This window comes from Lottia gigantea, assembly GCF_000327385.1.
Source record: "Lottia gigantea unplaced genomic scaffold LOTGIsca_93, whole genome shotgun sequence".
Lineage (NCBI taxonomy): Eukaryota > Metazoa > Mollusca > Gastropoda > Lottiidae > Lottia > Lottia gigantea.
In genome coordinates this window covers 263,301-284,395 of record NW_008711042.1, presented here as the reverse complement: position 1 = coordinate 284,395, position 21,095 = coordinate 263,301, and the positions used below count along the sequence as shown (strand labels likewise).

The 21,095-nt window shown below is 35.8% G+C and overlaps 3 protein-coding genes across 3 annotated transcripts; 1 reads left to right on the top strand and 2 right to left on the bottom strand.

Moving 5' to 3' along the window:
- Window positions 1–2,754: 2,754 nt before the first annotated feature.
- Window positions 2,755–6,393, top strand: LOTGIDRAFT_179893 (hypothetical protein; the record flags this gene model as incomplete). Its single annotated transcript, XM_009068727.1, has 2 exons — window positions 2,755–2,796; window positions 6,058–6,393. 2 exons carry the CDS (start codon window positions 2,755–2,757, stop codon window positions 6,391–6,393), a joined length of 378 nt encoding a protein of 125 aa, XP_009066975.1.
- A 1,379-nt stretch (window positions 6,394–7,772) lies between these two features.
- Window positions 7,773–14,218, bottom strand: LOTGIDRAFT_237040 (hypothetical protein; the record flags this gene model as incomplete). Its single annotated transcript, XM_009068726.1, has 6 exons — window positions 14,165–14,218; window positions 13,830–13,907; window positions 13,240–13,341; window positions 9,523–9,600; window positions 8,488–8,589; window positions 7,773–7,913 (listed from the first exon to the last, which is right to left on the bottom strand). The coding sequence occupies exons 1-6, from the start codon at window positions 14,204–14,206 to the stop codon at window positions 7,773–7,775; spliced, it is 543 nt and encodes a 180-aa protein (XP_009066974.1). The 5' UTR covers window positions 14,207–14,218.
- A 3,067-nt stretch (window positions 14,219–17,285) lies between these two features.
- Window positions 17,286–19,930, bottom strand: LOTGIDRAFT_237039 (hypothetical protein; the record flags this gene model as incomplete). Its single annotated transcript, XM_009068725.1, has 3 exons — window positions 19,789–19,930; window positions 18,828–18,993; window positions 17,286–18,592 (listed from the first exon to the last, which is right to left on the bottom strand). The coding sequence occupies exons 2-3, from the start codon at window positions 18,979–18,981 to the stop codon at window positions 17,286–17,288; spliced, it is 1,461 nt and encodes a 486-aa protein (XP_009066973.1). The 5' UTR covers window positions 18,982–18,993; window positions 19,789–19,930.
- Window positions 19,931–21,095: the final 1,165 nt, after the last annotated feature.

Genomic DNA, 21,095 nt, shown 5'->3' with positions numbered 1-21,095 from the left:
CTTCCGTCACACAAATACACAGTAATGTCAACCCTTGTCACATTTTTTCACACATTTTCTCAGTGTTAAAGTTTGACTCTAAAAGTATCATAAAGAACGATAGTCAAGATATAAGCTTTGAAAATAGATTATATTCCATTAAAACACATGAAACATCAATCAATGAAGACATTTATTAAAAAATAACTTGATGTTATTCACCTCAAGGGTAATTTTATATTCGTTATAAGACGTAGTATTCCTTTAAAGCAGTATGTTCCCAGGAGATTTCTACATTAACCAAGGTGTAGCAGATATAGCAACTACGACTAGAACCGAATCAAATAGTTACCAACGATTTACCTTACCTATTCGCGCGAAGAGATAATTTAGAGGGCAAATGATGCCAATCTCTTGTGACCTTCCAGATGTCCCGGAAACATTAGGAAAGGTTTAATCGATTCACAATCACGATTGCCAGTTGTGCTGTAAGGAAAACAAAAATCGGACATCTGAAGAAATTTTATTGAGTCATATTCACAATGTCAAGCCGTTACGAACTTCGTCTTATACTTTGACTTTAATAGTCACCTTTCTTGTTTCATGGATATTGGTAATTACAGCCAATAAGAGCCGTCGACACATGTTCCGGAAAAATATGGCTATTGCAGTCGAGGTACAAAGACGATGTTTGTAAAATCTTGACATCTTGAAGATGTCTTTAAGCGGGAGATCAGCTTTAACTAAAAGACTTGTTGCGTTGTATATGGTTTGTTTATAGCAACATAAAATACAGGTTATACCTACTAGAATAAAAACATCTTGTTGGAAATCAAATCAATCTCAAAAGACCTTTTAAAAATTTAGAATATCTATCTTTAAAAAGGGAAGGTGTGGATATCATAAAACACCATTGAATGCTCACGTTAGAGCAGTGTCGAGCGCTAAACTAAATACAGTAATCTTTATCTTAATCTTAACGTGTGTCATCTTTCTAGTTACAATAAGCTCTACAACTCACTGGTAACCCGAAGGTCTAGGGTTCATTTCCGGCATTGGTTGAGATAATACCTTCCGACTTTTCATTCCGGTTTCTCCATGCTCATGATGCATGTTTTAGGGGCTCAACTTAAAAACTTATGGCATAAAAAGGTTTGAAGAGACACATTTTCAATTGTTAATGATCCGAAAATTTTTTTGGCATTCCAGGAATATGTTACTTTCATGTTTGAGATGAGGTGGAAAGGCACCCAAAATGTCAAACTGTATCACTCATTTTGTATTCTAATGCATATTAATATATCACAATGTATTTCATCGACATGTTTCAGCAGATTTCACCAATCCCTTTCCAACTTGACCACTGTCCCGACTTCGAGGTCATGATTTTTTAATTCTCAAATCAATAGTCCAGTTTGTTTATTCTGTTGCGTGTGGAATGGTACCTGGCCTGAACATGTTTTTGAGGTGGAACCGTTTTAGAATGAATTAATCAATAAACTATAATTGATTGACTTAGTTTCTATAAAAATCAATGAATCTAGAGTTGGTATTTATTTAATGACGTCCTCGGTAACCATGTCTAAGACTATAGGTACTTGTTGCTCTCACACCAAACAAACTGAAGTAAAAAATATAAATAGAAAGGCCAGCGTAAGCAGTTACAGGGTTGGTCTGATTTGCCAATGATTTCTCATTTCGCTTCGTGTTTTATGGATCATGGATTGCAAGTGGAGTCAACCTCAGAAAAAAACTAAAAGAAACATTGAGAAACGATCATGAATTATATTGTAATTCAGCTATTGCAGTCGAAATTGGCCGATTGACCCAAAAGATCGCTTGGAGTGATTGCAGGTCTGTATATTTCTGTGAAGAATGTCCTCGACAGCATAAAGCTAATGTTGATAATACAGTAGTTCGACGTTTCTTTGTCCGAGTCCTTGTATTTTTTAACCTGTAACAAGATCCATAATCGAATATACGCGTGTCAGTGCTCCATATATCATTCAATTTGTGAATTTTATTCAATAAATTACATGTTCTTGATTGGTTATTGTTAACGTTAACATTAAATCTTAACCAAGCATATTATGGATCTGATTAAAATATAAATCTGAATCATAACGTTCTCATTTTTTGAGTGGGTGGCGCCACTTGCCATCTGTGATCTGACAAAATTGTTATGCATCTCATATTCTGTATCATTTGATATTCAACCAATCGAATGCGCTGAAAAAAGATTTCCTGATTACTGTTAGGAATTGTGGGATATTTATTGTCTAACCACTTTTAACTTGAATTATGACAACTTTTGATGCTATTGGATAAAATGTTCACATAACACAATATAAAGAAGAGTCTTGACAGGTAACTAATAGCAACTATAGTAATCTGCAGAAAAAAAAACGAAAAATGATACAGTAGATTTATGATACTATCACAACAGTTTATCAATGAGGCACATGGGCATTTTATCCCCACCCTACCATAATTACATACATCGTGTATTTTATTTCAAATATAAATCACGTGGCCTGTTTGAACCAATCAATTAATTCGTGTAAAAAGATTTTGAATAAGATCTATAATGTTTTAGTTATTGGCATGGCGTCTTCAACAAAACAAAGTAGTTACTAAGGCCTAGATAATGAAATAGAGCTTGTCTAATACAGAGTAGCACAGTTCTGCACGGACGACAGCCTTCGACAGTCAACTTTGTTTTAAACCAGTTCTAATACTCAACAAACCAGCATCATGTCTGACGATGGCCCCGATATGGAAAACAGAGATCCTAACAATCTTAATGATCACGTTAAGGTAGGTACCGACTTTCACTTCCAGGAATTACTCTCAGACTAAGGATGAGCTATTATTGCTCACGTGGGACTCTCAATGAGACTCTTAAGACTCATGCAAAATGTTTGATTCTTCTGGACGAGAAGGGTTGAAGGATTGACCTGCCGAGTTTAAAAAAGCACTAGACAAATTACTGCTGTATTTTCGCGGTGAAGCAAGACTGGGACAATAGTTCGAAATAAAAAAAATAACGGAAATAGCGGTCAGATATATATGATGATTTATTACATCAAAAGCGACATAATACAAAACTTATATTAACTATATATGGTATAATTTAAATTATCAAAGGAATACGTCACAATACTTTCAATATAAAATCTAAAATCATCCGAACAAACCATGAACTTGTCATCACTTATATTAAGCATCGTTGTATGGGGACAATATTTTGTTTCATGAAATATGAATTGGAACAGACGCCTACATTTCCCACCTACAAACCCATTTTGAGCGCAGAGAACCACAGTAACTGTATGCAAGCATGATATACATGATAACTATACGCATGTTCTGGAGTAGATCTGTATTGTAAGAATTTTCAATACTCCCAGACGTATTTGGTACTACCGCTGTCATATTGGCAATAACTTATTGATCATTAAGGGGTAGGGCTGGATGGCCCGAGATGACAAAATCTTCCAAACGTACAGGGAATGCGGTCTACGCTGTCATATTACCAATAACATATTATAACGGAGGGATAGGTCTGCATGGCCCGGGTTGATAAATCTTCCGAACATACGCGAGCTTATCACTATATTTAGTATGATAATTTATGAGAACATGTATATGTATAAAATTTAACATCAAGTACATGTATTTGTATAAGTTATAAGTCAGTATAAATAACGATATGAAATTACATCTGCGTGTCCTAGTATTTCTATAGATAAACCAGTTGCTTGATTCATAGGGCATGGTTGGAAACTAGCTGGGTCGGGAAATTCGGGTTGAGAACAAAGGAAATTTTACTTAACTTAAATTCAGAACTTTCAATTATGGACCAAAATATGATGCTAAAAGTCAAATCTATGTAACTTTTTAAAACAAAATAATATGACTTTATGGCATAAACTAACGTGACGTTATGGCATAAACTAACGTGACGTTATGCCACAAACTAACATGAGGTTATGGTACAAACTAACGTAACGTTATGACACAAAGTAACGTGACGTTATGGCACAAAGTAACGTGACGTTATGGCACAAACTAATGTGGCGTTACTTTACAAACTAACGTAACGTTTCTTTACAAACTTTTATGACGTTTCTTTACAAACTATTGTGACGTTATAGTACATATTATGGTGACGTTATGGCACAAACTAATGTGACGGATAAAACAATAATAAATATCATGTTATTAGTATTATTAATATGGTGTGACATTATGCCACAATGTGAAGTTACGGAACAAATAAATGTGGCGTTATAAGACAAACTGTGGTGGCGTTTTGGGGTACAACTGGTGTTGCGTTATGGGACAAACGAATTCGAGATAACTAATAAGTGTCCCTTTAAAATAAGTACTTCAAAAGTCAAGTGATATTTCATACAAACACTGTAAATTCAATTCTTAATTGTTCTCTAGGCTAAAGTAAATATTCAATTTGGTGATCGAATGTTAAATCTACTCAGTAATATGATATCATTCATTGATTCATTCATAGTCGTTGTATCTAATTAATGTGGCGTTATGAGGAAACTCATATGACGGTGTAGGGAAAACTTATGTGACGTTAGAAGGAAACTAATATGACGTTAGAAGGAAACTAATATGACGCTATAAAGAAACTAATATGACGCTATAAAGAAACTAATATGAACCTATTTGGCAAACTAATGTGACGTTATTGCACAAACTAATGGGACGTTATGTGACAAAATAAATGACGTTTTCCTTCAATCATTCAATTGACGCGCAATTGTCTGCTATAACTAGATTGAAACATCACCAGTACGTCTGACAAAAAAAAAAATAATAATGATTACTAAACGAAATTGTAATCTGTTCTTAATTAAACTGGATTATATCAAACACTTATTGTAGAAATATAGAGAAAATGAAATTGGAAAATTAAGAAAAATCCTCCATATCTGCTTTTCAATAACAATGACCAGTGTTTACACAATTTCCACACCTGAGTATTTTCAATGTAAATTCAATAGACTGGAGACTATATTAAACCAGAGCGTATAATCTGATAACAATACACTGGGCTCATGCTCCATACAATACAATATATAATAACTAGACTTGTATTATATACAACGCGACTATATTAATACAGTTTTTATACACTTATTCTGTCTATAATCCCACCCTATGCATTCAAGATCAATGTATTGAAATCAGTTGTGCATTATCGATCTCCTTGACTCTTATTGATTATTGATTTAGTCCGCCCTTGTCGATATATACTTGTTAATAGTTAATAGCAAAGCGCCTATTCTAAGTCTTTCTATTGAAAAAATCGAGTACATCTCCCACAAAGGAAAATATTTTGTCGTTGTCAAGGGTTACTTACAGGTTACTAACAACTCATGTTCTGGTTACCAAGGAGAATAAAAATAAAACACCTTTAGTCCGATATTAAATTAATTATAGTGAAAAATTAAACATGAAAGGTGGGATATGTAGGTTAACGTGTTTTACTTCATCAGTCAACTAAAATAATTGTCCAAAGATTAAAGAATCAAAGATTCAGAAGTCTCAACTATTTTCTCCTAATTCCAACTGACATAAAACACTACCATAAAAGATTCTAAGAAAGCAAAAATTTGAAAAATGACATAACCTTGGAATGATTCTTCTGATATTCCGATCCTGAAGTTTCCGGGATCGCTATAAGCTTAAAATAAAAATGTCTCAATGCTTAGGTCGAAAGTTGCTTTACTTCTGATCACAGAAAACTTCCATTGGCCAGTGTTAAAACTAAAGATTATCTTTAAACATTGCATTGTAAATTCAACATGGAGCGTGTTTCAGTATCTTAATATACACAATGTTCGCAATGACTCAAGAAAAAAGGAAAAAAACCTGGTTGTTCGGATGGCAACCGAAGCCCCGTACTGTCAAGATCCATCGTCATTTAGAAATCGAAAGAAAGAAGGCAAATTCCGCTGTCCTGGAAAAATTTCCCTTGTGAAACGGCGAAGGTGCAGTAAAGTAAGACTTAAAACTCCATTTCAATCTATTTAATTTGTATACTTGTAGGTGATGTTTGAAGATGTTTTGGCAGAACCGGAAGGAGCTCATAGTGCCGATTGCGTTTGGCGTAATTCATATAAATGTTTCAACTGCAGCAAAAACTGCTGTTACATGTTCCTCACGTTCCTGTGTGGTCTACCACTAGCCTTATGTTGGGGATGTGAGTTTGCGATGATCACTTTCCAACACGTCTGGCAGATTACACCATGCCTTAGAGTATTTATGATCAACTTGGGATGTGCTCAGAAATTCTTCGGTACCTGTATTAACTGTTGTCTGGCGCCGATCTGTGAAGCTATGGGATTGTGTTTCAGCAATATACAGGTCAAGAACAGTTCATAAAACCAAAACCATCGGCAACCTTATCTACTTCATAAAATTCAAATATACAACTAGGATTTTGATTGGTTGTTTGTAAGCCAATCACAAGCGTGGATAAGGTTACCGGAAACTAATCGCCAAACGTGCAACTGCTCGATCGACACAGTATATGAATGGGATGTCCATTCCTCAAATCCGTCCTGAAATTCCCCAATCTATGTACAAGTGCTCATATGATAAATTCTTCTTGATATTTGGACTTTGGAAAATTTCTTTGAACATTGTGATTTGGACTGTCTTCAACACAGTAACACAGCAAACCGATTTATCAAGGGTGTTATCCTTTAAATTTGGGCTGTAAATCTACGTGTTGCCTCAACTTTGGATCGTCTATAAGCATGGTACTAACGTCTAACTAAATTTTCAAAATATGTCTAAATTGTGCTATAATATGTACATAGGGTGTTTATATACAAATGATATTTATATTTTCTATTTACTATGTTGTTATTCTTGTTTTAGAAGTTAAAAGTCTTTAGTTTCGACCAGTAATCGTTATTTTGTAAGCTCGGCCAGTAAGTGGTTATATTTCAACCGTCCATCTACAATTCTGTGATAAAACTGTATATTTTGAGTATTAAAATTTCTTTTCCGTTTCATTTCGTTTTGTAATCGCACACAAATTTAAATCAAAATTTAATACAGGGAAGATTGGGCTTGATTTCAAAAATTCAATCGCTGACGACAAGAGCACAAGACAGGCATAGCATCCCAGAGACAAACTGATGCAAGGGATTAGGGGGTGGGGTGTTGTGCCAGCTTGCCCTTTCGCCTTTCGTATTCCAAATCGTGATAACGTTGTACAAGTGATTAAAAGGATTGTAAAGAAGTTTTCTGGCCTTTTAATGTGTATCGGGGACACCTTTGATTTCTATTTTGAACATCCCAGTTCTTCGTCTGCAATGCATCTGGTTCCTTCAATTCAATAAAGAGTTAACCGGAAATCACGCAGCGCCCGCAGAAGAATTCGTAACCAGCCTACCATCAGGTAACTCTGGAAATGCAGGAACCACGGACATCGGACGAAGAATTGGAATGTCCCAAATAGAAGTCAAAGGTGTCCCCGATGCACATTAAAAGGCTGGAAAATCGCTTTACAATCCTCTAAATGTTGAAGTGGTATGAAGAAAAGATGTCATGTTATGTCCCTTTTTAGCAAGAGTTACTTCCCGTCTTGACAGACAAACATTACAGGACATGAATAATAAAACATGGCTCGAAATTACTATTTTGGACCTATCCTCATCCATGATTGGGACCCAACCCCAAATCAGAACAACAACATTAAACTACATTTAATTTGAATCCACTAACCCTGAGAAAAGCTATTCTAAATAAATCTAAGGTTGATAGACTAACTCATAGATCGTTCTATGTCTACATTCTAGATCGACGTCGATGTCTTTGAATGCTCTCAGAACACCACCTTCCGTCTTTAAAAACATATTTTGACGGTCTTTAATCTGTTTGATCAGATTATCCTGGAAACATAAATATCATGGTTAGTTTAAACACCAAATTATCTCAACATTTTCGAGATTAGTCTACTAAATACAACTTTATCACCACAGTGGCGCTTGATTGGTTTGTTCTGAACAGGTTCCGCCTGTTACAATTCTAACTTCAATCGAACAGTAAGAAACCGTGTAACATTCAAAATTTACCCTTCTTTTCTTTTCTCCGCCATTTTGAATTCTGTCTACGCTTACTTGGAAACAGTAGAGGTCATGCGTTCTGATCACTAGTCCAAATTGCTTTATTGCACTTCCGATTGATTCCACGAAAACCAAACATGCAGAACGCGAGTCGAGCGCCACCTACCCTCTGTTTCTCAAAGGATCTTCAGATAAGAATTTACCGTTTAAACTGATTAACGACAAACTTAATCATAAGATTTTTTGATAAATCGGACTCGGATAATCGATACATACAACCATGACAATTCCCCAATAAATAAAGAATGAGTTCTTGCTCACTCAAACCGGAAATAGATATTCAAACTGGAAATGAATACCAAAACCGCTACGCGAGTACGAAAATGACGTCATAACTTACCTCCAAGGTACTCCTTGTTTGTATATTGTAAAATCTTTTCTCAATTTCATAGGTGGTATGTAATAAATAACAGAAATAGACATCTCGGATTAACAAAACATGCTGAAAGATAATGGGTGACAACTCTGTATAAAATATGCAAACGATCCACTAATTGAGGCAGACTCGGACCACAGTAAAATTCTATAGTGTTTCATCGTATGTCATTCTGAAGAGGCAAGCAACTCCGAAAATATACAAGGGGCGCTTTTATACACATGCTCAGACCATAATGGTTTTTCTGCAGTACTTTAGACACTCTCTGTTAGACACTCTCTGTTAGGCACTCTTTAAGTAAGGCACAGGGCATTTTAGGCATCACATTTTATAGGCACGGCGATTAAGGCCCGTGATAATTAAGGAACACTCTTTTTTAATAACACCATAACGAATCTATATAGCTTAATTAAACCATAAAAGAACAGGTATATCTCAATGACTGGGCTTAAATAACGATGTGCCCAAACGGGCTGTGCTTAATTGACCGAATGCCTAAAAGAGTCTATTTAAAATACTGTGTCTAACAAATAGTAATATGCTGCCTAAAATATTTGTGCCTAAATGACAATTGATAAGCCGTTTGTTGTGACCTAGAAACGTTTAGATCTGAGTAACTAACACTAAGTGCTCTAGGGTCAGATAAAGGGTTATCTATCTGTACTACGAACGATTCCATGTGAACGCGGACCTATGAGGAAGCATCCACAGCCTGCCATTACATATTATTGAAATGAAATACATAAATAGAGCTTTGCGTCCTATTTTTCTGCACTTGATAGGGCTTATGAACATGGACAACGCCATGCAGTGTGCAATGGTATTAACCTTCTCTTGATGACCTTGAATAATCCACTCATAATTCCAGTCGACTCCGGGAAAGATCAATGCCAAGAGGCTTTGCCAAGGATCAGCCAGTAGAAAGAATTTATGTTTTCGAGTGATCTTTAATATGCGCAGGTTGTAGCACACGGTGTCTCAATATTGAAAGACACTTACAGCTGTACTGAAATACTCAAATGTGTAGCCGGCATGTCGGTCTCTCTCTCGGCCTTCCAAATATGGCATTACCTGCGCCTGAAATATTATTACATATGGTTTCAAATATAGCTTCAGCCGGTCATCTTCACAATATCACGAACTTCGTACTTATACCTTGACTACAATAGCCACCTTTCTTGTATCATGGAATGCAGCGATTTGATCGAATTGTGAGGCAGCGAATACAGCCAATCAGAGCCCTCGCCAGAAAGGCTTTAAATCCGATACCGCCACCATGAACAAGACAATAAATTGAATTTTATAATTTAAAGTTATCGCATTTACACATGTAATAGAATTTTGAAAAATCCACATTTCGAAAGCTCAAAAAAGCTTAATACCACTAATCAAGTTTGCGACTTTTTTGTAGGGGGTGGCTGGTGATTTGAGTGTTGAATATATGTAAATAGGCTTACAATAGTACCAGTAATAGTATAATTCGTTTAAAAATATTTCAAACTATATAGGCATTTTACTAACTATTTCTATGTATCACTTATGTTTTAATTTGACTCAGATAATTTTCGACGGTGAGCTGTGAACACTATTACTGATTGACTTAGCTAAAAAAAAATTTTTAACCCAAGTATTAGTCAAAAAATGGCGCACCTGTCCCTAATAGCATAGATAACTAAAATGACTTACGGATGCCATAACAAGTAAAGTACAAGCGATGAAAACTCTCATGATTCTAGATGACGACTAATAGTCCTATCACAGTGAACAGTAGCCGAGATTATTTCCGTTTCATACAAAATTCTGATAAAACAGATAAGAAATATAATATGGCATAATTAGAATTATCTTCACAATGTCAGGCTATTACGAACTTTGACTTATACCTTGACTGCCATAGCCAGCATTCTTGTATCACAGAGATTTAGAAATGCTGTGATTTGATTGGATTCTACGCCAGTGAATACAACCAATAAGATGCCTCAATAGAAAGTCTGTAAATAATAAGCCATAATGATTGCAGTCTTTATGTCTATGGCTCTGATTGGCACAGATGTACAATTAATTCGCAGCATTCCGTGAAACAAAAAAGGTGACAGTCAAGGTATGAGCCGCAGGACTAATAGCTTTATATTTTGAAGATGATTTTTTAGAAATAATTCATGCGTATGTTTTCTGCATGATTGCATCTTAGGCTAAATTACGCCGTGATAAAATTGAAGGCAAAAACAAAGCCCCGAGTTATTTCCCATGAATTAGTATATTTAGAGTCACGTCTTATTTTTACATAATCAATAAATATATCTATTGCTCTGTGACCTTGGCCAGTGCTTTCATTGAGACTCGTCTCAATACACCCTAAAGTACAAGGATAGAAATCAGCAATTTGTATGTTTGTGTTTGTCATTTCAACCCAAATCATACTAACTAATTTTCACATTATTAATAAGAGTATCTATTGCTCTGTGACCTTGGCCAGTGCTTTCATTGAGACTCGTCTCAATACACCCTAAAGTACAAGGATAGAAATGAGCAATTTGTATGTTTGTGTTTGTGTCATTTCAACCCAAATCATACTAACTAATTTTCACATAATTAATAAGAGTATCTATTGCTCTGTGACCTAGGCCAATGCTTTCATTGAGACCTTAATACCACTAAAGATTTGATGCAAATGATAGTATAGGAAGTTAATCCGTGCTACCAGTTTAACATGAACAGAAATCATGACGTAAGTCCTTTCTCCTTGTGTTCAACAAATTGTAGGTTTTTGTTAAAGTTGTGAAATCACTTTTGGTTTTTCTATTTAAAGGGACAGATTCGCCATTTTCGGGGTTGACTTGAGTGGTGAATATATATAAATAAGTCTTCAGAAGTACTAGAAATGTACCAAAAAAAAATATCCCAAACTACGAATTTCTTTATATGTCCTTTCTATATATGATAGAGTCTCGGGGAAAAGACGAGTCGTCTTTTAAAACTTTAACGGGTGACGAGAGCGTACCTTTAATGTCAGTAGAGGGAGTATTCCGTGTTTTATCAAAATTCATTCGGGCCTAATCTTGTTTTATAAGCAGGCTGTTTTCACTATGAGCTTTATTCTACCTAATCATTGTGACTATCATAAAATATTCCATTAATTCATTGTATATTGTCCCTATATAAGAGATGCTTCGTCAAAAGGTTAAAGATGCCGTAGCGCCTGTGACGGTATTCCTAATATTTTATTGTTTATCCAATTTTACCCCTACTTTATTTCTTACAAATTTAAAAGAAATGATACTATAGCGTCCTTGCTTGTTTATATGTGTCGGAATGTACATTTCGACAGGACTTCCGCATAATGAATCTCAACCTTGTCAGTTGTCCCCCTATTTAATCATTCTGTCCTCTAGGAAGGCTGGCGCCCCAACTGTAAAGATGCCATGACTTCTTTTGGGCTCCCTCTCTTTTTAATTAAACAGTTATAGCCCTGTTATTTTCTATGTTAAATAGCAATCTGGAATCACGTTACTTCATGTCACAAGAAAAATACTAAGGCTGACAAGCAAAACATTCAAATTCGATGTGCAAATAAATAAAATATAAAAATTGAATATCATTTAGCGTACCAGTTGATGTTTTCTATGACGTCCGCACTGGGAAATTAAGAACAAATACTTATAGTTTAACGAGTTTTATACTTTTATTTAACAAAGCAACAAAGAAGATAACAACAACCTTTCATCGTCTGAAATATAACACAAAGATATGTTTAATACATCTATAAAATTATTATAAGAGTTGGGTCATCGAACACAGCCAAGTCGGATGGTTAAACAAAATGGCAACAATAGAACTGATACTCATAAAAGGGCAAGAAGACCTAATTTGAATCACGAGTAAACATATTCAAAATAAATCTAACGAAATCAGTATAGTATATCAGTAAAGTTTGAGGTTATTGAAACAATATATAATGTAAATCAGGTGCCCATAAGAAAATAATAATAAAGATTTTTCTGAAACTAATAGATACATTTATTGAGAAACCAAGTTTTGTTTATCTGTAACCAAGATCTACTAGCTAAGAAAAGGGGAAGGGTAAGAAACAATTTCTGAAACAACTGACCTGATTTAGATCTTAAGGTCCAACTCATAGATAGTTCTATGTCTACATTCAGCACCCAATAAAAGATCGTGGTATTGTTTAAGGGCATCGAAGCCTGTTTCTTTGTGTAAATTGCTGGTATCTTTGACGGCGGCGATGACTTTGTCCTGGAAATGATGAAACAAAGACAATGGTTTGAGCCAGTTTCATTAGGACAGAATTTTTTTCCCACTGGCCAACGATAAATATTAATTATTTATCTACTTAAACTTATTAATATTTTGATGTAAATTTGTTTTAAATATTAATGGCAATAGATAGAGTAATCTCTTTGTTTAAATGTTTTCAAATCAGTCAGATTTTCACAATATATTCACCATAACATAAACATTTATTGCTGCTTTTAGACTGTGATTCAAAAATTCTTAATTTGTAAATTGTTGGAAATTGGTTAATTGGCAGATTGACTACATTGGCGAAAGAAATCATATTCCTTTACCATCCTGTATATAGGCCTATCATATTTCTGCAGATTTCCGCAAAAAAAACCTCACACAATTTCTAAGTTTCGCCCCTGGAATTACAAGAGGAGTTAGGCAGTTCTTGACTAAACCCAACCCATTACTTACTTCAAGAGCATCTCGAGAGGATTTATCGTGGTATTTGTGGACAACATCAGCACTTCCTTTAAACAAGTAACAGTTCTTGTTGTCTCTAACAACCATCACGTTCTATAATAGAAGATATCATTTATGACGTTTTCATGGAGTATAAGATTTATCAAGGGAAATAACTGTGAAGAGCTGGACTCACTATTTCATCTGGCAAAATAAAAACTGACTGATAGACTTTTCTTTTGTTTCGCCAGTTTTGGAATCTTTAATTTGCAGCATCCCGGCGATGACGGGGATCCCTTTTATTCCAAACAGTTTATACAGGATATGACGTTTAAATATCCCAAAGTAAGAATGATGCTTTATGGGAATTATCTTCTCATGAATAATGAATGTTTGACATATTGCTATGAATGAATAAAATGTTAAATGAAGATGGGCACCACCATGCAGAGTGCAGTAAAGAAATATTGTCAGGACAATAGTAGCAGCGATGGGCTCTTTAAAATATACAGCCTGCAGCAAACCGGATGTGCCACGATTTGTTGCTAAGGATACAATGACGGATACAATGGGTCGAGGAAAATTCATACAAATCAACTTACGTGTCTGGAGTGGTATTGAAAGTAGTAACCATTATGTCTGTCACTGGATCCTCCGTTCCACCAGGGGAAAAGCTGGGCCTGCAACACAAATATAGTCAAAACAGTGTCGTTATGAATTTATGTAGACTCTATGAGTAGCATCAAGTGTTCCGTACGGGTGGGCACGCCCTTCATGACTTGCACTGATACTTATTTTACTGAGGCTCAAATTCTATAAAATCTTCTGAATAATAATAATAATAATAATTCTCAATAACTGTCGAGAGTAATTGAAGACCACCGAGGGTTTAAGATCCAGATGAAGAAAAAAAGGTTATAACAATCAGTTAACTTACGGAAGCTACAACAAGTAAAGCACAGGCGATCAAAGCTCTCATGATGAAATGACCAATCTTTCAGAATAAGTGACAAGTTACAAGTCCATTTAGTTTTTATACTTCTTGTCCGTGGGAAGTAACAGTTGTTAGATATCATGAACTGGGGTTTAGAAATTAAAGTTCTACGTTCTACTTTAAAAGGATAGGGATAACGACGATAAACAATGCTATAGTGTGTGCATGAAAGGTATTTTTGCCAGGACAGTCACATCAAGGGGATTGTAAAAAGTCATTATCAATAGGCTTACCATTCCAATTTTAGCCACACGTCTATGAGTTTTGCTATATCACTTTTACCTAACGTTTATGACATAGCATAGCTATAAGACGTTCTACGTGTTACTTTAAAAGATTGTATAAGGAAGATTGGTATTGCTATATATGTGTGTGCATTAAATGGGCAACACTCGACAGTTTCAGGAGTTGGTTTGCGCCTTGTATAGGTAATTAGTCTTCTGAACTGTACAAAAATCGCACCATGCATTCAAATATAAAGGTTATAAACAGTTGTAGAACGTGCTCCATTAAAATGAAATTGGCTCGGGCAGTGACATTTCGATTTTTCATGCAAAACTTCGCATGCAACAGGACCTCGGTCCATCGTACCTTCGAATGACCAGACGATTTTTGAATGCAGTATATCTTTTTTTGTAATGAATCTTATTGGTCGTACATTTAGTAGCTGGCCAATCAAATGTAGGCTCACTTGATCAAGGTTTAAATCAGGGTTAGATCCTTTCAAAGGTGAACATATCAACTTCAGATGTTTCAACCTAGTTTACCCTCGTCTGAGGTGGAAGTTTTGGTATTTCAAAAGGGACAATTAACTGAGGTACAACGCGCTTCAGACTGTGCATGTTAAATATTGTGTTACATTTCGGGGAAGGGAGGGTTTGATTCTCCCAAATGTACAGGCATAGGGTGGAGCAGACACTTTATTTAGAAATTAGGATTAAGGGTGTTGATATTGGGTTTTCTTCTGTTCTTATTCTTATCTGAAATTAGAAAAAATAACTCGCCCGATGGACGAGAAATATAGTATCTGTTATGTACTGATTGTTTTTAGTTTACTATGATTATCAATATTATCATTTAAGTTCTTATTTTTTGAATATGCAACTATCATTTTCTGCTTATAGACATGGGGGAATTTCTCTTGAAGGTTCTTACAGTGGGCATGAACTATCTTGCTTGCTCGATTGCTGGTTGTATTAATCGGGACAACAAAGGGTGCTATGCCTACATTATGATGAATATTTAGTCCTATAGGTCTTGCTGTATTCAATGTCTCAATCAAATGAGCTTCCCTAGATAGACGGAATTTGGTAGTTTCATCTTCGGGCAAGTCAATTTCTATACGCTCAATTGGGATTAGAGTGAGATCGTCTATTGAATGGTCGTCGAGGTTGAAATGATTAGAAACAGGCTTGTCTTTCTTTAATTTGATGTCTGACCTATGAGCTTTAAAGCGAGTTCGTAAATTATTCTTAGTTTCTCCTACATATTGTTTGGGGCATTTCTTGCATGAAATTAAATATATTACATTCGAATGTTCACATGTTAGATGTTCCTGGATCGGGTACCTTTTATTCGTAGAGTTGCTTACAAAATAATGAGTTTCTGATATAAAGGGACATGTTTTGCATCTACTGGACAAACATGGAGCACTTCTTAAACCTGGAGGTACTTCGGCATAAAGTCTGTTTTAGCTGCTATCTGTGCTAAGTGAAGAGAAGGACAATAAGCAAGCTTATAGTACTGACGAGGTACAGTTTTCCTCTATGAAAGACGTTGTCCGCCTCTATCAAGGCCAATCAAGTGCAGAAAAGTGGGGCATACAACTGCGTTTCATTTCCTCTACTGTCTTGAATCTTGATGGTAAAAAATGACTGAGGATCAATAGAAAGGAACTTGGTAAAATTAATATTTTGAAACCAATTTAGGGTAACATGTTTTTGTCACGTCTTACTGCGTTGGCGAATATTTCCATTGCCAAAAACGTGAACAATCTAATAGATATAAAGATAATAAAACCTGGACCAAGAATTTCCCGATAATGAACTGCTATCTTGTACGATAGTTCAATAACTTGGTCTTTTAATCCCAGTTTTTCAACTCGATAAGCACTTAACATTTTGTTGGTATAATATTGTGTGGGGTGTTAACCGTAGCCAGACTTGATTGTTCGGAGTGACAAGTAATATATCTGGAGGGGAAAGTAATATATCTGGAAGGGCAAGTAATATATCCGGAGGGGAAGTAATATATCTGGAAAGGCAAGTAATATATCCGGAGGGGAAATGGTGTATGGTGTTTATGCAGTTAGAGAATTGGTTGGTTGTCAGACGTTTTTGCGCCTCTGTAGTTACTGGCCTGCTACCGTTAGGTCTTTTTTTCAATCTTATGCTAGAAGGAGACGAGAAAGCCTCTACTGGTTTAATAATTTGACATGGAAAGTCATCATATTGGAATTGGTTGAGTAAATCGACAAACTACATGACTAAGACGAATGGCACACAATAACACAATCGTTGCCGACCTTCTAATTTATATAAGGCAAGACAGGGAAAGTAACACAATTATATCAACAAATGTTTCATTAAACAATTATCATAAATATAATAAGATTTTATTTTTTCTTTTATAAAAAGTGGTGCTTAATTCTGTTCCTTTAAATAATCTTTTCCTTGGCATATAATCAAATTTGTTTCTACTATATCTTAGTTTACAATAAGCAGTTTTATGATATGTTCGGTACAAAAAAGGATAATGGCTTTGCTGGTTTGGAATAACCTTATATATCATATATCAAATAGTAGGATGTTTAAACAGAACATAGATGTATTGGTGTTAACCAATCTGAACAACTGAATTGAAGCAGATTGCGATCGTTCAGCTCGACGATGAGATACGAGTTTTGTTAATTGCTCTCAGATTTTGTGCGTTTAAGTGTCGCCCTGAGCTTCGTAAAAGATATTTTGGAATCTTATAAAACAGTACATCTGAGAGTTTAACTATGTCGATGTAAATTGAGAAAATCAGACTGTAAACTTCTTACGAAATTCGTGGAAAAAAATCTTTAAGTATTCAAGTCGATGTCTTGTAAAGAAACCCAGAAGCCATCGTCTTGTCGTTCGTCTCCCATCTTACACAGGCTGAGTCTATCAACGGACTGAGATCCCAGCACCCCATCTTTAAAATCACTGTACACATCACTGATCTGAAATCTAGATCCCAGCCTTCGTGAGGATTCTTTGCTCACTTTCAAAATGGTAATGTGAGGTACGAATCCATAATTGTCCCTAATTGGAATACCAGCATTCACGAAGCATAGCTTAACATAGTCCACGAAATCCAAAAACTTTTTGGGATATTTGATTTTGGCGTAAACGGTTCGGTTGTAGAAGTTGTCCACTCCAGTAAGTTTCAGCGACTCGACAGGTCGCATTTTACTAAATTCGTCTTGACATTTTTTTAAAAGTTCACTGGCTTCGCGGATTTTATTTTGGTCATCCAATCCCAGCGTACATAGCGTGATGTGGAAACACGCTGGAGGCATGAACCCCGATTCCAGTTCCGGTTTATTAGTTTTAACACATGACTGGACGTCCGTTAATTTTTGGACTGTTTCTTGATTATCAAGACGTATAGCTATGAAATGAGTAGGACGTTTGTTCATGTGATCGAGATATGAAGACGTGTTTACAGATGTCGTATCCAAGGTAACAACGATATCGTCATCACTGTCGCTATCATCACTTCCGGTAACGTTTTGTATACTTCCGTTATCATCATTCGTACCCTCTGCAGTCTCTTGGGGGACATAATTCTTGATAATCTCAGTGATTGTCTTGCCGCTGCCCAAAGACCCGAACACGTTGTCCAATTTTTCGTTTTTGTCCCAAACCTTCAGGTCTTTATATTTGAAATACTGTATCCTGTGTTGTGGGATAGCTAATACATTATAATCGACAGTGGCAATATCCTCCCACGAAAAAGCAGTGAAATATTTCTCTTGAATGCCTAAAAACCGGTCGATGTAGCCTACGAGGAAATCTTCTTGAGGTAGATCTGGATCCCATTGAATTCTTTTAATGACGTCTTCTGAAGTTTTCATCGAGGCTTGTTTCCCTTCCGGTTCCTCGTCCACTGGTTTCTTCTTTTGTTTATGCTTCCGGTTTGACGTCGGTTTTTTCATCTTCGTTCCACGACCCAGACTTCTTTCGTTCAACCATTTTTCGGCGAACTGAACCAGTGCCTTTATCATTGGTTTATTTAACATAGTTTTTGCCTCGATTATCAAGGCGTCTACTAGATCAGCATTATCATCATCGTGGAGACTGGATGATCGAACAGATATAGTTGGAATGAAACCTGGATACGTCTCTGAAAAAAATGATATGTATCAACAATATAATCCTAAATAACTACAAGCTTGGTCTTGTGATCCATGGTATGAGTAAGGAAGCAAATCCAAAAGGCATCAGACGAGGCACAACGTCATAGTCGAACCCTTAAATTTTAACACAACCCTAGTAACCCACCTCCACTCTTCCTTACACTGAGATCGTGGAGCTACGAACATGAGCCACCAATATAACGCATCAATAAAAACAAGTACCTGTTATCTGAAATTTGATGGTAACGTCCATATTTTGAGGCTGTATAGTGATAGAGTGGGTAAATTTATCTTTTACACCATCAGTAACTCGACATCGACCAGTAAACTCAGATTTGATCGAGTTTATCTCTTGTTGTTTACTGTTTCCCTCCATTATCACTTTTACCTGCAATAGAAGAATAAACATTGTTTTAATAACGGCTTTGTAAGAGGGGCTGACATGGAAAAAGTGTCTAGTCATTCGGATGGAACAATAAACCGAGGTCCCGAGAGCTACAGGCTCTGCACGTTAAAGATATCTCGACAGATGGAAATCGAAAAAGAGCAGGCTCTTTAAATTTTATTTCCTATTTTAAATGGTTATGTAAGTAAAGACATCGGAGAAAGTCAGTATTAAAAGGAGTTAAGACAACAAAAAATAGCAACCGTGTTTATTAACCATAGAAAATGTAACTGCCAGTGTCTGTTAAGTTTTACCCAGTATGTTCAGAAGTGACGTGTCTTTTGCCTTTCAGTATAGTTTCAGTATATGGACGGCTGTGATAAAGTAGTAATTGTAGCTTAAGTGATTTCGATAAGATTGAGTAATCCCCTGAACGGACTTGTTTATATATTATTTACTATACCTACAATCTACATATTGATCACCCAGTTATAATAACTGCCCTCGGATCTCTTTTCCTTAGTGATACTTGAAGACAATAGTTTCATTTTTAGTATCTGAGCATACGAAAGTATCATGTTTAATTAGCAAAGCGAATGCTTGGTACAATGACAGTGTCGTTGAAATAGTTGCTGATAAATCAAATACTAAATATCTAGATTCGCATTATGATTATTTAGAGAGAAGCAGACGAAGTCAGTTACAGTATAGCGATAACGTTAGTAGGCGTGGCTTCAATACAAGCAATGTAGTGAATTCGAATGAGCAGTAATAGAGAAATATCAATTGATGGCTTACCTTGTTCCTAATCAGTGACCTTTGATGAGATATAGCACTGGGAAACGCTGACCAGGTTTATATAGGTTTGACTATTCAACAGGTAACGACATGTAAACAATAGAACCAGTCTTCCTTGCTATCCGTGGTGCAAGAGAAACTGTCATTTTCTAATAATAGTAACACTAAAAATAGATTATTGAAGGGAGGCTAATCTTGTTTAGAGCAGACCACAACTACTGATTTTATCAAGGGCAGTTTATTGCATTTATTATAGACCACAGTTGATATCAAACTATATTTATAAGGAAGTGAAAATGAAATGGTGTTTTACGCCCTAATTTTCTGCATCCGATTGGCTGATTGGTATAGTGCAGTGTGCAGTATGGGAAATTAGCTAACTCTTTCTGAATTTCCAAATGATGAAGGATCAGCCATGAAAACCAATACCCAAGTGCACGATTTGCCATTTTAAGAAATAAGTTGACTGTCCAGGAGTCTGCACGTCTAGATTGAAAAACTACTCGAACTGTTGTACTCTTCCTCACCATGGTGTAATCTACTCTACACCAAATATTTCAAGTCGTAGGTCAAAAATAGGTTTGATTTCTAAAAAATAACTAAATATATTAACCCCATTGACTAATCTACCACCGAATTAAATCATAAAACCACAGCCACCTGGGAAGAGGTCACAGGTTAATTTTGGTCAGTGAAATATGAAAAAGGGGGATAAATTTGAAGAGAAGATGACACTGTCTACATAGCTTTCTTAGAAAGGTAATATAAGCATACATTAGCTATTAAAATTATAGTTGCAGCGGTTGGAGTTACTGCATCTTTTCCGACAAATTCCTCTACCTCGCTGCTGGACGCTGTAGTTAGAAAGCCTTGTCGTCAAAACAATGGAGCACGAATTCCCAAGTTCCGTACATGATTTTGTCTGGACCTCCACGATGACAAAAAACATGGCACAAGAATGAGAAGCAGTATTCAAAAGTAATTTTAATTTGCTCTCTGTGAAGCCCGCGTCGATAAAAGCAAAAATCGTATGCGCTCAACTTCCTGTCCTTATATGAGGCCTACATGAAACGAAATGAATATAAAGATCAGAACTTAAATCCACAAAGAAAACAAATTAAAATCTTGAATAACAAACCAACACAAAAAACGATTATAATCCTCTCCACGATAGTTGACCTTTGAACCATTTAATCTGTGATTTGTCTACCATCAATGTAACTGACTGTGAACTGGACAAAAAATTCTCAATTTCAAGATGACGTTTTTAAGGTGGGCCGTGAACTCTTTGGCGCGGATTTGGTCGT